The 15293-nt window shown below is 34.6% G+C and overlaps 1 protein-coding gene across 10 annotated transcripts in view; it reads left to right on the forward strand.

The window, feature by feature from the left end:
• rg (A kinase anchor protein rugose) overlaps positions 1-15293 on the forward strand; it is a 742603-nt gene that overhangs the window by 148149 nt on the left and 579161 nt on the right. For all 10 annotated transcript variants that reach the window (XM_072537071.1, XM_072537077.1, XM_072537078.1 and 7 more), the window contains exons 5-7: positions 1017-1138; positions 8602-8728; positions 12034-12153. In XM_072537071.1, the coding sequence (XP_072393172.1) occupies positions 1017-1138; positions 8602-8728; positions 12034-12153 (369 nt within the window). The remainder of the gene's footprint in view (positions 1-1016; positions 1139-8601; positions 8729-12033; positions 12154-15293) is intronic.

The raw sequence follows: 15293 nt of genomic DNA on the forward strand, positions 1-15293 counted from the left end.
TAAAGTGTCCGCAGAGTAAAATTATCATTTCTAATATGCTTTCGAAGCGATTAAAGCAAAAAATTAGGATTATATACCATTCACCCAAATAAGGGTGTTTTAGAACAAATACGATATTTTTTTTTACGAAATACGAAAAAAAAATATCGTGGCTTCGTAATCTACGTGAATGGTTCGGGTGTAGTTCGATTGAACTTTTTAGGCGCGCTGCTAACAAAGTCGCAGTGGCCATGATGATTTCCAATCTCCGCTAGGAGTGGCACGAGAAGAAGAAGAACAAATACCGCCTGAAAAATTACAAAAAAAAGTCTTTAAAAAATCACATAAAAGACGAAAAATTTGACTCTACAAAAAACACATTAAACAATTTGTTTATGGTACGGATGCAAGAACCCAACCATTTGTGTGGAATTGAAACGGTAGACAGAATGAGTGGAATCGAATGCTGGTCATTTAAAAAATGTTTTTAAAAGAATTTCTGAAATAAGGTAATTTAAAAAGATATTTAAATGGCCAGCATTCGATTCTACTCATTCTGTTTGCCGCGTCAGCTCCAACCAAATATTCGGGTTCTTATACCCGTACCAGAAACAAATTTTTTAATGTGTTTTTTGTGGAGTCCAATGTTCCGTCTTTTATTTGTTTTTCTAAAGAAGTTTTTGTGACTTTTTAATTTTTATAAAAAAAAGGAACAATTTGGCTGCGGATGGCTTTGTAAGCCGAAAGCGCTCAGCTAGGAATCAATATTTTTACATACTTCAAAAATACTTTTCTTTTCCATTCTTTCATTTGTCATGAGTGTGTACAAAAACATATCAGTATTTTCATTTCTTAAATATGGAATATAAATATTTCCTGCGTATCGAAACTCTCAGATTACCCTCAGAAAATAAACTTCATATTTCCTTGATTTGTTCTAACGCCTTGTTTTTCTGGGAAAATGATGGATTTTGTTTTTCCTTGTTATTATGTTTCTTTTGCGATTTGTTTTTAGATTGATTGATCACGTTTTTCAGGCGATCGTGTTACCTCCTTTGGCGAAATGGCCCTACGAAAACGGCTTCACCTTCACGACTTGGTTTCGACTGGACCCGATCAATTCTGTCAACATCGAACGAGAAAAACCGTATTTATACTGGTGAGTAGATATAATTACTTTTTTCTTTTAGGACGAAATAGAAATATGTAATACATTTTTAATTGCTACCGATTAAAAGTTTTTTGATTATTTATTTATTTAAGTCAACAGAACCTGCGGGCTAGGGCTAAAAGTTTATATAGGGGCTGACGCAAATAATTATTGTCAAAATAGTTGATTTCTAAAAAATTATAGTCTAATATACTGACTCTGCTTAATAATATCATCTTGTCTTATGTCATTTTTCTAAACTCTAAATAATTAAAAAAATATATATATATAAACTATCAATAATAGTTTACTTTCTGTATATAAAAACCAATAACATAATAATAAATTGTCTAAAATTTATCTGAACATAAATTTCATATTTTAAATATAACTTTTCTCCTAAGACCGAAAACTGTCATCGTTCTTTGACAGAAACTTCCGGATCTATAACTGACAGGCTTCCATCACCTTGAGGTTTTTGGTAATTAATTCATTGACCATGCGGCTTCAATAGTGATAACTGCATAATGTGTTTTCCCAATATATGTATTTTAACAATTGTTTGTCCATAAATGTATGTTAATTAAATAAATCATTTTGAAATGCTACATTAGATATATATACAGTTAGACTGTCTGGGTGGTGTATAATTTTGAAAAAAATGTCTAAACAGGATTTTTGTCCATTTTGTCTATTCACTACAATGAACACAGAATTTTTTATGAAAAATATTTTTTTTTATTAATAATAAAAAAGTTTTCCATATAAGGTTCCAATTTAGTGTGACATCATATTGTATATAAACAGCTGGTTCATTAGTGTGACATCGTATTGTATATAAACAGCTGGTTTATTGCGTTAGCAGATTAATATTAAGAGCCAAAATGTACTTCTATCAACGATATCGTTATATTATATTTCGTTAGATTTCTCTACCATCTTCAGACGAAAGCTACGATAGTGTTACAAAATGGTAAAATTGTATAATTTACAAAATAAGATGATAAAACACTTACTTGTGTGACATTGCAGCAAAAAGTTGTGAAAAAAAGTTTGGATATTTTTCACAATATCCAAAATTGTTATTAAGAAAAGTTGAAAGAAAAACTAAAAACTACGTTCTGAAAAAATAAGTTGTTATTTTTTACTAATCTTTTTATTTTGAATGAACATTTTATCTCTTATGATTAAGAAACACATGATAAGCGTATTGTTTTTAAATGTTTTCTAACAATTTTGCATTTTAAACACGTAATTAATGCGTGTGCATTTATTTTGCAATTAGGAGCATACATAACTAGTGTTGTAACTAACATAACATTATTACTGGACCTAAATAGATATTTATTTTGTAGCATTTGCATTCTTTGGTATAAAAATTCCTTGTCCAGACCAACTCCAGTTGGTCTGTGTCGTTTTAACTGACAAGAACCACGTGTTAAAAACCGAGCAGGGAGACATGTAGCTCCTCAAGTATTAAATTTTATCCAATGTCATCGACCTAGAGTCACCATATAATTTAATTTTGGAAAGATAAAGTAAACCCATATATGGATGTCATAGCCACAAGTTCATTGTTAGCTTCAACTACATAAGGCACTGAGGATGATCTGATTAGATCGAAAACATTATCCTATTGTATATACTGACGACACTTTAAAAAAAACTTTTTGTAAAAGTTTTAACTATGTTTTTATATACCTAAATACAATTGTGAAGTCTTTTAACTTCTGTATGTTTTTTTAAACGATGATATACAGCCAACTACTGGGATTTTCCCATTAATTTTTCGGTTAATAGTGCTTCTTCAACCTCGCTGTTCCTGTTTTGTTCCTGAAGCAGTTTTTTTTGATCGTGTCCAGAGAGTTTAACCCCAGAAATTTTAGCAATAATCCCAGAAGTTTCAATGCAAAATTTTATGTGAAAACCGAGGTAACATTGTGTTTAATTTTCAAAGTAGACATTTTTTTCAAATAACAATAATTGCTTTTATTACAATTTAAATAATGTAATATGTATTATATATTGTAAATCAAGGGTGTGGTTATGCTGTCAATTTATTTGTTCTTTGTGGTCAGTATAAATGTCGACATATGACAGCTAGCCTTAAATTTTCTATGACGTTTGTTTTTTTTTTTAAGAGGTTACCTTTATGAAGTTCCATTTTAATTAAAAGATAGATCTTTAATTTTAATAATCTATTTCTGCCATAGTTATAAATAACTTAATAATAGTTTTGAAAGTTTTTTGTAGCGTTTCCCAATTGTAAACAGATAGGACATATGTACTTAACTCTTTTTTATATTTTATTTAGGTATAAACCCATGTAATTTGTTTATTGTTTGTGTAACTGTTTGTTTGAGACAAAAATAAATGTTTATGTCATTTCTCTGAACCATTTTGTCTTTTATTTTAGAAAAATCTCCCAACCTTTTTTGTGTTTACTTCTTTAGAAAGGAAGAGCCTTCTTTCCTTCATCCAGCAAGTTTAGGATCCTTCGAAGCGGCGTCCTTTTTTTCTTAAATAGCTAGAAGTCTTTCTTGTTGTTATATTTGTTCATTTGTCCCAGGAGATTCATGTAAGTAACCCCTTCGTTTCATTTTTTTGTAGTTGCCACAATCCAACCCCCTTGCTATTTACTTATCCACGACCCCAGCTCTCCTAACAAACCCTTAGTGCCGTTCGCATATGTTTCGATTTATTTTGCTTGTCCGATCTCGACCCCCCATAATTTCAGTCCCCAATTTTCTACCCCTTATAATAATACCCGATGTGGTAGGCAAAAATAATTTCGTTACAATTTAAACCTTATTCTACTAATTCCTCGACATATCGACCTTCTTGTTTAATACATTAAATCATTTTATTACCAAATTTACGTAATACATTTCTTATCATTTGTGGAGAAATTTCCGGGCATATTTCTAAAATTATTCTCTCCAAATAGTTAACATCTTGAAACGGCGCTTTCTTGTAAACATTTTGTTTCAAGTAACCCCATAAGGAATAATCAAGGGGGTTAGATCAGGAGATCTAGCAGGCCAAAAAAACATCAGAATATCTGTGAATAACTTTTCCATGAAACGTATGTTCAAGATATTCCCTAACATTCAATGTACTGTTGCATGTGGCACCGTCTTGTTGGAAATAAATACATAGACGTTCTTGTAAGTGTAGTTCGTCCATGAAATCATTGATATGAGTTTGTAAGAACTGCAAATAACGTTCGGCGTTCATAGCTTGGTTGAAAAAAAAAAGTTCCTATTAACCTGCTGTTGTAAATGCCACACCACACGTTCGTCTTAAATGAATATTGGTCACCAGACTTAATACTAAAACTTGGATTTTCGTCAGACCACCAGCGACAATGTTGTGACGAGACCGTCCTATTTGATGAAAATGTTGCTTCTTCGGAAAAACTATATGCCTATTAAAAACGCCCCTCTTTTGGTGAGGGAAATGAAGGAAAAATTAATAAATAGTTATTTCCAGTAATAATGTTAGGTCAGTTACACTAGTTATGTATGTTCCTATTTAAAAAATAAATGCACATGCATTAAGTAAGTGTTTAAATTGCAAAATTGTTAGAAAAAATTTATAAACGATAAGGTTATGTGTTCATTTTTAATAATTGATGGATTCGACCGTTACTTGATGGAAATTCATTTTATGTAACAATAAAACACTGAAAACTTTGTTTTCAAAACTTCCACAAATTTTTATTTTAAATTATTATCACTACAGCTGTTTCGGCTGATTGCCTTTCTCAAGTGATCTGTTCCTGGCATGGGTTCACACTTTATAGTCTCTAATGAAATAAGTTGAGGAGGGGAGAACTGTTTGTCTCAAGCTGGTCATTCAGAATTATATCTGTGTTTTTTAATTTGTTGATCTCCATGGATTCTAACAAAGATAGCTTAAGGCCTTTATTTTGAATGTGTAGGATTTTAAATTCGTCATCAAAAGAATGATTATGATCTAGAAGGTGAAGTGCGTATGTAGAATCTGTTTTTCTATTATTGAAAGCCCTTTTATGTTCTGCTATTCGTTTATTAAAATTTCTACCTGTTTGACCAATGTAAGTTTTTGGGCAGTCGCCACATTTAAGTTTGTACACCCCACTGTGTAAGTGTTTTTTATGTTGGCTCTTATTGTTTTTAATATATTTGCCTAGGTTATTATTTGTTCTGAAAGCTGGTGCTACTCCTTTCTTCCCTATGTGTTTGGCTATTTTTGTTGATATTTTGCCTGTATATGTAATCGAGCAGAAGGCACTGGGTCCCCTCTCTGGTGGTGGAAATACTAAGTTCAGGGCTTTCCTGTGTAGTTTTTGCTTTAACATTTTATTAATTGTTTGTTCGTTGTATCCATTGTTTACTGCTATTTGTCTAATGATATTTAATTCTGTCTCAAAATTGTATTTTGACATAGGAACTGCTGCTAATCCATGTAACATACTATGATAGGCTGCCAGTTCATGCTGTGTGGGATGGGACGACGAATTGTGAATAGTCGTGTCAGTATGGGTAGGTTTATGAAACATGGAGAAGTCATGTTTGTTTTTAAGTCTGGTAATTTTTAAATCTAAAAAATTTATGGATTGATCTTGTTCTGTTTCTATTGTAAATTCAATATGACTATGAAGAGAATTAATATAAGATAGAAATTGGTCGAGTTGCCTGTTAGTTCCTGTGAAACATACCAGTACGTCGTCTACGTATCTCCACCAATATAAAAACTGTTTGAATATGGGATGTTTTGAAATCTTTGTCTCTAGATGATCCATAAAAATATCTGATAATCAGCCAATCAGCCGAAACAGCTGTAGTGATAATAATTTAAAATAAAAATTTGTGGAAGTTTTGAAAACAAAGTTTTCAGTGTTTTATTGTTTCATTTTTAATATTTGAATATTTATTTTTATCTCTTTTTTTTGTAACATTAATATAAAAAAGTTTTCCAAATGATTTCAATATTTATGTTTAATTACTTCATGTCGATGAGCATAGTAATAGATATGTATATGTATATGTATGTATAGTATGTGCATTACTGTATACCGCAAGGTTGCTGCAAGCGTCTCGATCAGGCATGAAATAAATTCGTCCCCAAACAAAAACATAAAATAGGTAAAAATATGTTATTTAGGTGATCCCATATGTGCTCTATTGGATTTAAATCCGGGCTAAACGGTAGTCAATCCAATCTTCGAATTTGGACCTCATCAAGATAATTACTCACTATGGCAGCGGTATGTGGTCGAGCATTATCGTGCATTAATCTGAATCTTTCATATCCAATGTAACCAACATATGACAAAACATTATCTTGCAGGATATTTTAAACGTAAGAATCACCAGTCATCCGTCCAATCACTTCCACAAGTGGGGTACGTACTTCCCAATAATACCTTCCCAAAGAATTATGCCATCAACTCCAAAACTAACGGTCTGGGCGAGACTGCAGCTGGCGAATTGTTCTCCAACTCTTCTTTAGACGTAGTTTTGACCATCTTCCTTCCATAATAGGATTCTGGTCTCATCAGTAAAAAGAACGTTTTTCCAGTTGTCGATATTCGACTAAATACGTGTTCTTGCAAATTCTAAACGACGAGCTTTATGATTTTGTAGAATACGTGGAACTTTGGCGGGGCGTCTGGGCTTTAAGTTTGCCTGTTTTGATCTTTGTCTAACTGTTATCTAACTAAGGTGTATCGATGTCAATAAACGATTTCGTGTAGAATTAAGAACCAAAAAACGGTCATCAATCGCGGTTGTGCACCTTGGGCTTCCTTGACCAGGCCTTCGTCCAAAATTTCCTGTTTCTCGGTACCATTTTAGAGTATTCGAAACTAGAGATTCAGTTCTGCTGAGACGTCGTGCGATACCTTTTTGTGCATATCCTTCCTCGTACAAAATTACAATATGTGCTACTTGGACTTCATCGCAGTGTCAAATTGGTGGGATACTTGTTTTAAACTTAGTTAAATCAAAACAATATTTACTTAAACTTAAAAAATTAAATTAAAAATAACCGAATTAGGATGATTTTTCCTTTACGTGAAGAAGGATTTTTATGATAAAATGTACGAATGGCACTAACCAATGAATAAACGTCAAAATAAACATCAAAATATTTCAAAACAGTTGAGTACATCAGCCTACTATATAAGTATTATCAGTAATCTAAAATTATTTTGAAATAATAGTGACTACAAAAAAAAATTGGAAAATTCCAAAATATTCGGTATTTTTGTCCATGAGTGTATTATTGTAAAGTAATGTATTGTAGTGTAAAAAGGACTATGTTAAGCCCGATGTCATCGAATAATCCTTGTAAGCGATACAATCGATCAAAACTTAGTTATTTCAGTTTAGTCTATTTAAATATTCAACTTCTAATTAATTTACTGCGATCTATACTTTACGCTAACATTCGATATATATTGCAATTCCATATCCATTATATTCACTGTACTTATTGCTCCTGGCAGGTCATTTGCATCAGTCAGTTTAAGTCCTTCTTGGTTGAGCTTTAATTGACTCAATCTAGCGAGGATGTTTCACGGGTCATGTGGGTAATGTACAGCCAAGGATGAAACTAACAGCAATTAACAGTTTATACAGTTAAACGGACTGAACGGACCATTTGGTTTGATAGCCATCGTGCATGAAAATTATTGGAATTGTCGTCGTCTTCCTGGTAGTAAATAGTGGATAGGAATTTTCGGTGCTGTCGCTTCAGAGATGGTCAGAAATGCGGAATATGTAACTTGAAAACGACAGAAGATATCACATCGTCAAAAAATGCAGTCGTACAAAGTAAATTTATATCTCAAAGGAATAAATCTACGTACCAACGGCCGACGCAGGATATTTTAGTATCAATCAATGAATGTGGTTCTGAAACTATTAGATCGCAGAAATGAGAATTTTTTAAGACAGTCGCTGTAACTATTATCTAATAATTGTTTTGGATTCTATAAGGCTAAAATAACAAAAGTTATGAAAATTTATTCAAATTTTTTTCGTAATTTTTATTTGTTAATAATTTTAGTGAAAAATGGGTGATTTTTAGAATTTTCGTTAAGTTAAAACCATTAAATTTTATCAAATGGAAAAGAAATCAGTTAGTTTATAGACACAAATTTATAGAAAAACCTAAATAAGTTTTTTGGTGCATTTATTTATTAATAAACGTTAAAAATAGGTAAACATGTTAAAGTGGAATAAATCGTTAATAACTTTTGTAATAATGATTTTACAATTTTGCGTCAAAAGGACGCTTTTCTAGCGGTGATGTGTGATAAACATTTCAAAACGATTCATTGAATAGTTTTTAAACCAACTCAATTTGTTTATCCCAAAGTTGCGAAAATTAACAAATATTAAGAAAAAAAAATTGTTTAGTGTTTAAAATTTAAATGGTTATTGTCCTAAAAATAATCTTGTTTTTTTGTGTCTTTTTTTCAGCTTTAAGACCAGTAAAGGAGTAGGATACACCGCTCATTTTGTAGGAAATTGTTTAGTGCTTACGTCAATGAAAATAAAAGGAAAGGGATTCCAACACTGTGTGAAATACGAGTTTCAACCTAGGAAGGTAAGTTATCACGTTTTCTACATAATAACTGAGATTTTTCATGTAAGTATGTGATGGATATTGTTTATTTAATTTTTAACAAGTACTTCATTTTGATATGCTGAATGTATATTTTTTCTGCTTTGGCCACGTTTCTCTACAAATTGGCCTTTGTTATTTCGTTGCATTATTTTATTCCAAATACTAACAGTTGCAACTCGGTTATCAGTCGTAACGTTGCCTCCTCCTTTAAACTGGCGACCTTGCCAGTCCACTGTCTTCTCGATACGGGGCCAACCGATGCAGAATGTACGATCTTTATTTTTGTTCTCGGCCGATTGATTCTGTAGACAACATCATTGATTCGGGCTACCTCGGAATACGGACCTTCCCATGACTTCTGTAACTTTGGACATCGCTCCGTATAACGTACTAGATTATATAACCACACCAAATCTCCTTCCTTGATATGACAGACATGTGGTGATTGCAGTATTGGTGCAGTGATGAGGGAGTCTTTCAGTCTACCAAAAGCTTTTTGGCACTGTTCATTCCAGTTAAGCGGTTGGTCTGCTTCCGTTAGCTTATGTAAAGGTTTTCTAATGTCAACAAATCCTCTTACGAAGCGACGATAACATGGACACAAGCCCAAAAAGGATCTCAATTAATGCTTGTCTACAGAGACTGGCCAGCTCTTAACGGTTTTTATTTTCTCAGGCTCGATGATCACTCCCTCAGATGAAATCACATGTTCAAGGAATGCCACTTGCTTTTGGAATAACTAACATTTCTTGGGATTCAATTTCAGATTCGCACTTTTTATTTCTTTAAAAACTCTGGTAAGGTTGCGGAGATGTTCGTCAATAGTTTGGCTATAAACGATTACGTCGTCTAAATAGATGAGACAATTCTTCCAATGTAATCCCCTCAACACTGTCTCCATCAAACGTTCAAAGGTATTACAAAGACCAAAGGGCAGGACGGTGAATTGCCATAGACCTTGACCAATCGAAAACGCTGTCGTGGCTTTGTCTGCTGGACTCATTTTCACTTCCCAATATCCACTTTTCAAATTCCATGTCAAAAACCATTTAGCTCCAGTTACAGCATTAAAGGTGACATCAGTACGTGGCAATGGATAAGTATCCTTGACTGTAACATTATTTAATCTCCTGTAATCCACACAGAATCTAGTAGAGCCATCCTTCTTTTTCATCAAGACAACTGGATAACTCCATGGACTTTGTAATGGTTCTATTACACCTTATTCCTGCATTTCCTTTAACATTGTCTCGACTTCTTCTTGTTTTGCAAACGGGAGTCTTCTAGGAGCTTGTGTTGAAGCGGTGCTGTTAATTTTGAAGCCATCGATGATTTTTGTGGTTGTACTAGTGTCACCCTCGAGAGTACCCATTGAAATTTCTTTCTTTAATCGAACATCGTAATTGTTGAGATTCATTTATTCGGGCAGGAAACTAGTTGGTCTGCATTCTAACTAGACTTCTTGCTGGAATGATGCCTTTAGGGAGTTGTTGGATAGCTTGTTCGAAGATTCTGAGAACAGTAGTCGGTAGGTCTGGTTCTGGTTTCACAACAACAGGTATTGTAAACTCGGATCGGGTTGGTAATAAAACATATTGTATAAGTTGTGAAACTGTAACTACTGGGGCATCTTAGGAGTCAACCAGTTGTCGCCCCTCTACTTCTGGTTTCTGCTTGACATTGATTTCTACGATGACCTAGTTCTCCACTGCCACATCTAAGTGTGGTTGGACGACTGCTGCGGCTCCTATTTTCTAATTGCTTGAGAAAATCTTTAAGTCTTATTAGAAGTTCACCAAACAGTCCGATAAGGCGTGCTATATCGACATCAAATTCTTGTAGAGATTCACCGAATTTCTGCTGTCTGGACCTTAACTTAGTTTGGTACAATTGCTGCAGATATTTGTCACCATATCGCTTTTCCAATTGAGACACCAAGCTGGAAAAGTTCTTTTGCTGTTTCTCAAAGGTGGTCTGCAAAACATGCAGGGCTACTTCTCGGAGGAAAACTACAAGTACAGTGGCCTTTTCTTAATACGACCACGAATTGGCTTGTACAGCTGCAAGAAACTATTTCAGATAAACTGACCAACTAGTCGTGCCATCGAATGTTGGTGGTTTGACTGACTTTAGCTGCGCTGATGACATGCGCATTCAGGAATAGTTGCAACATTTGCCAGACTCGTTATTTCGGCTACATCATCTCTCAATTTGCGGTCAATCACTTCCGCGCGAAGTTCTGAATTGTTTCTTGTGCCCTCGTCTCGAGCCCTGTCCATTTGACGAATATGTCTTCTTTAAGACCACCTAACTGTTCCGTGCTTGTAGCTTGGTTTTCTTTTACATTTTCCTGAAATGCAGTCTAGTTTTCTGTCATCTTACTTGTTAAATTTTCTTGCAATGTAGTCATCAGACCCTGTAGCATTTCTAGTAATGAAGGATCTTGGTAGCAGGGACCTTCTGGAACATCTCGGCAAATCGCTTTGACGTCTAGTTTTCGGCGTTTTTAACTAATAGTCGTCTGAGCTTAAACTTTATTAAAAATGTATAAAATACTGAACTAACTGACTGACACTGAAAAATTAATTAATTTAACAAACCGCATCGACCCTCCACTGTCCTCGCGTACATTCTATATAAATGCCTATAACACTTCTGGTTTAAGGGTGATTTCAAATACCAACAGCTGCCACTCGATTATCAGTCGTCACAACATTTTTTATGAAATACTCTAATTATCTCTTCTCGGTGTTTGTAACTTCCTGTTCTCTATTTGTTTGACTTTTTCAATAGGTTTTCGGTTATTCGGTGAGAATTGTTAATATTTTCCTTGGTTATGCGTATGGAATGTGAGAAAACAAAACACTAAGTGCGTACGGAGTAGAATTCTCATATAACGTTGTGTTAATACGTTCTTCTTTTTTAAAGTGGACTGTCTCATCTATTCGTTTTCATATCTGATTTCTTGAGTGTGGTTTTAGTGTGAATTTAAACAGCAATCAGGCTGTTTACATATTGCTACTCTCTCAAACTTAAACTGGGAGAAGCCTTAATACTAAAACGACCAATGGACTCGACTATGATGACATTTATTTGAACATTTCTTCCTTTCAATCTCACCTTCTTGCGAATTTATAAACACTCTTCGTAAAGTACTGTATCAAAAGTTTTTCTTGTAATAAAAGGAACAACAAGCAAAAAGTAGTATAATGTTTGAAAATTTGTTGTGTTGCAATGTTCGAATTTATTTTTATAAAACTAATATTTGCTTTCCTTTGTTTCAGTGGTACATGCTAGCAGTCGTTTATATATACAACAGGTGGACAAAAAGCGAAATTAAATGTTTGGTAAATGGTCAATTAGCGTCCAGCACAGAAATGGCGTGGTTTGTTTCGACAAATGACGTGAGTTTATTGGATTTATTTTTTATTTTAGCACTTTGTTATTTCGGTATTCAGTAGGTGCACGAAATATTGTTAATTCGTTAATTAGTAATGTTTTTAGTCATAGCATAGTTTTTTAATGAGGTTTTAACAAAATAGGAAAAAATATTTTTTTTTCTGACTGCAAAACGTTCTTGAAAGAATTTTTTGAAAATGTGAATAATATTTTCGTATATGATGCCATTGCTAGGTAGTAAAAATGAAGGTCTCTATAACATTGTATATTGTGTTTAAATCTTCAAAAAATTGAGGAAAATTCGAGTTAAAGCTATTTAAATTATTAACAATTTTCAGTCCATTTTTTTGACCAGACCTCTAAAATAGCATTCCAAAGCTAAATACGTGCGGGATTTTTGTTAAGTTGATTTTATCAGTAACAGTAGTCCACTAGTATTTCGCAGTATTCTACGATAGTAAGTAACTATCGGACCATTTTCCAGGATTAAGGCCCTCACAATCGTAAAAGACTAGGCATAAAATAGAGTTGGTTTTCGACGAAAAGACTGCCCCGTATAAATCTGCGCTACAAGAAACTGTATCCGTTTAAAAAAGCGTTTATCCATCATTGTTATTTATAGTTAAGGAAGTTACCTATTCATAATTACGGTTAAAGTGGTGAAACGAGTACCAAGTTTGTTTGGGTGGTATCCACTGATACCACAATTTACAAAACTTTGGATGATGATTACGAATTCTGCACAGCAAACTAGTTATATTAAATTTCAAGTTTGAGCCCTTTAGCTCCTCAAATTCACAGATTATATAAAGCGAGGCAGATTAAGCCGAATACGTTTGTTGGTGGATTAAGTTGTTTTCCATTAAAGATGCAATGTCAACTAAACTACTGGCCAAAAGTTGGGGATATTGTTAAAAAAGTAAAAAAAAATTAGTTTTCAAATATTCATGAAGTATCATTGTTTAGTTTGAACTGCATTATCAGCAGTGCATCCGTTTTCGCTCAAATCTCGAGCCAAAAAAATTCACAGGTTGCTTAAAAAACTTATGTGTAACGCCCTATTCACTTTAATAATCGAACAGTTAGTTTTTTTAACATGTGTCCATAACCATATCCATGAGTTCGAATGACTACCGAGCAATGCCAATTTTCAATTTTACTGTAGTGAGGTTATTGCGGCTATATTCGGTTGGCCGTATTGGCGACGTTGGAACAAATCTAATACACTACTGCTGAAAACACTACTGCAGCCAATATTTGACAGATGCATTTATGGCTCCGTCCGGCTCGGGGAGATAAGAATACAGCCGGGGCAAGTTTTCCCTGCCTGTCGTAAGAGGCAACTAATGGGAAGGAATGAAGAGGTGGAGAGCCGTCGTTCGAGGTGTCGGGTTTGTAGAAACTGACGCAGGACGCTTCCGCGTTACGGTCACCGGTCTACACTCCTAGTATCCGAGACGAGCCTCTCGTGGGACCACTCTACTCTTATTTTACAGAACCAAGGTGAGGTTGAACGTGCTGCATTGAAGGCGTGGGGTTAAGGCGCGTACCCACCTTGGGAGACGTAAGAGTGGTAGAGGAGAGCTCCTCGGCGGCTACCTGTCTAGTGTGCGAGGTCGAGCCTCTACCTGCGTTCACCTTTCCGCCCTGGGGTTGGGAGATAACAGACGGATGTACGTACTGCAACACAGGTACTACGGGGAAGGTGGAGCCCCGCGATGCTTCTTGCAAGGCGCCACCCTCAAATGGTTTCGGACTCGTAGGGGCTAGTAGCTAGGGCCAGGTTGACCAGGGTCCTGCCAGCATTTATTTGTTGGGGGGGGGGGGGGGTACACAAATTTCGTCATTGTCTTACCAGAGTGATCCTTCTGTGATTCTGTAGCATGACGTGTTTGTTTTTCTGAGCTTCATTTAGTTGGTCTGTGATATGGAATTATGGGATATACTGGTACTGTATATAACACCACTACTCTAACGTAGGCCTGGTAGAAGTGAATCTACTTGACTTGCGATAGAGGGGACTGATCCTAAATATGTATGGTTGTATCAATCTCTTCGCCACTAATACCTTTCTTTTGATTTCTTGAGTGTTTTTTGAGGAGGGGGCTCCTAGATATTTCACATCGTCTTCGTCCTGGAGTCGGTTTCTTCTCATTCATATTTTTACTCTGGGTGGTTCGTACTGCTATGTACAGATGATAAATTTGGTCTTCTCTGTGTTGATTTGTTTGTGTAGTCTGTGATTCTCTCGAGGTGGTTTTTCAACCTTATGATGATGGTAAATCTTGGTAAATCTGAAATAAATATCGTATATAGTATCGGTGATAAAATGTTGTCATTAGGCATTCCTTCTTGAACTGCTTGCATTGTAAACATATTTTTGTCAGTTGAAAACTGAAAACTTCCCTTAATAAGTAAGTGACACCTATGTTGACTAAGCGCTGGGGCAGTCTAGCTCTTGCCATCTTCTAGATTGGGGCTTTTTTCCAAACTGTATCCGTAGGCTATTTCTATGTCTAGTGCAACCATTGCTGTTGTTTTGTTATTGTTGAAGTCTATTTTCTCCCTGATAACTCTTGCTAATTGTAGTTCACAATTTCTTCCTTTTCTGAAACCGAATTGATCTTTCCGGATGAGTATTTTCCTTTCTACATGTTTATTATGTAGTTGACAGGACAAATTGTTGATGGATTCAGATGCTGGTTGGATAGATTGAGTACTCATTGACTGAATGAGTAGATTTCAAGTTGGTAGAAATGCCGGGGATCGAACCCGTTGTAGTTTCAAGCAGCTATTGAGTTTTGTATGGTATCTGCTATGCTTCTTTAGTTGTTATCCCATATGTGTATTACACGAGGCTTGAGGGAGTTCCATCCAACAAGGGGGGACAAGAAAAATTTAGAATGGTCAAAAAACTAAAATGATAAACCTTGTGTTAGCAACATTATAACTTTTCCTTGCCATATTTTACTACAATTACAAGTAATTACAATATGTAAAAAAATATTAAATAGTAAATAGCTAATGGCAAAGATTAAATTAATATGATTATTATTGCATGAATTAGTTAAATTAAATTAAAGATTCTAGCTGCATATTGGTTTAATACATTGAAAATAAAACATGATGTGTAGGTTATATACAA

Source organism: Diabrotica undecimpunctata, chromosome 7 (genome assembly GCF_040954645.1).
Source record: "Diabrotica undecimpunctata isolate CICGRU chromosome 7, icDiaUnde3, whole genome shotgun sequence".
Taxonomy (NCBI): domain Eukaryota; kingdom Metazoa; phylum Arthropoda; class Insecta; order Coleoptera; family Chrysomelidae; genus Diabrotica; species Diabrotica undecimpunctata.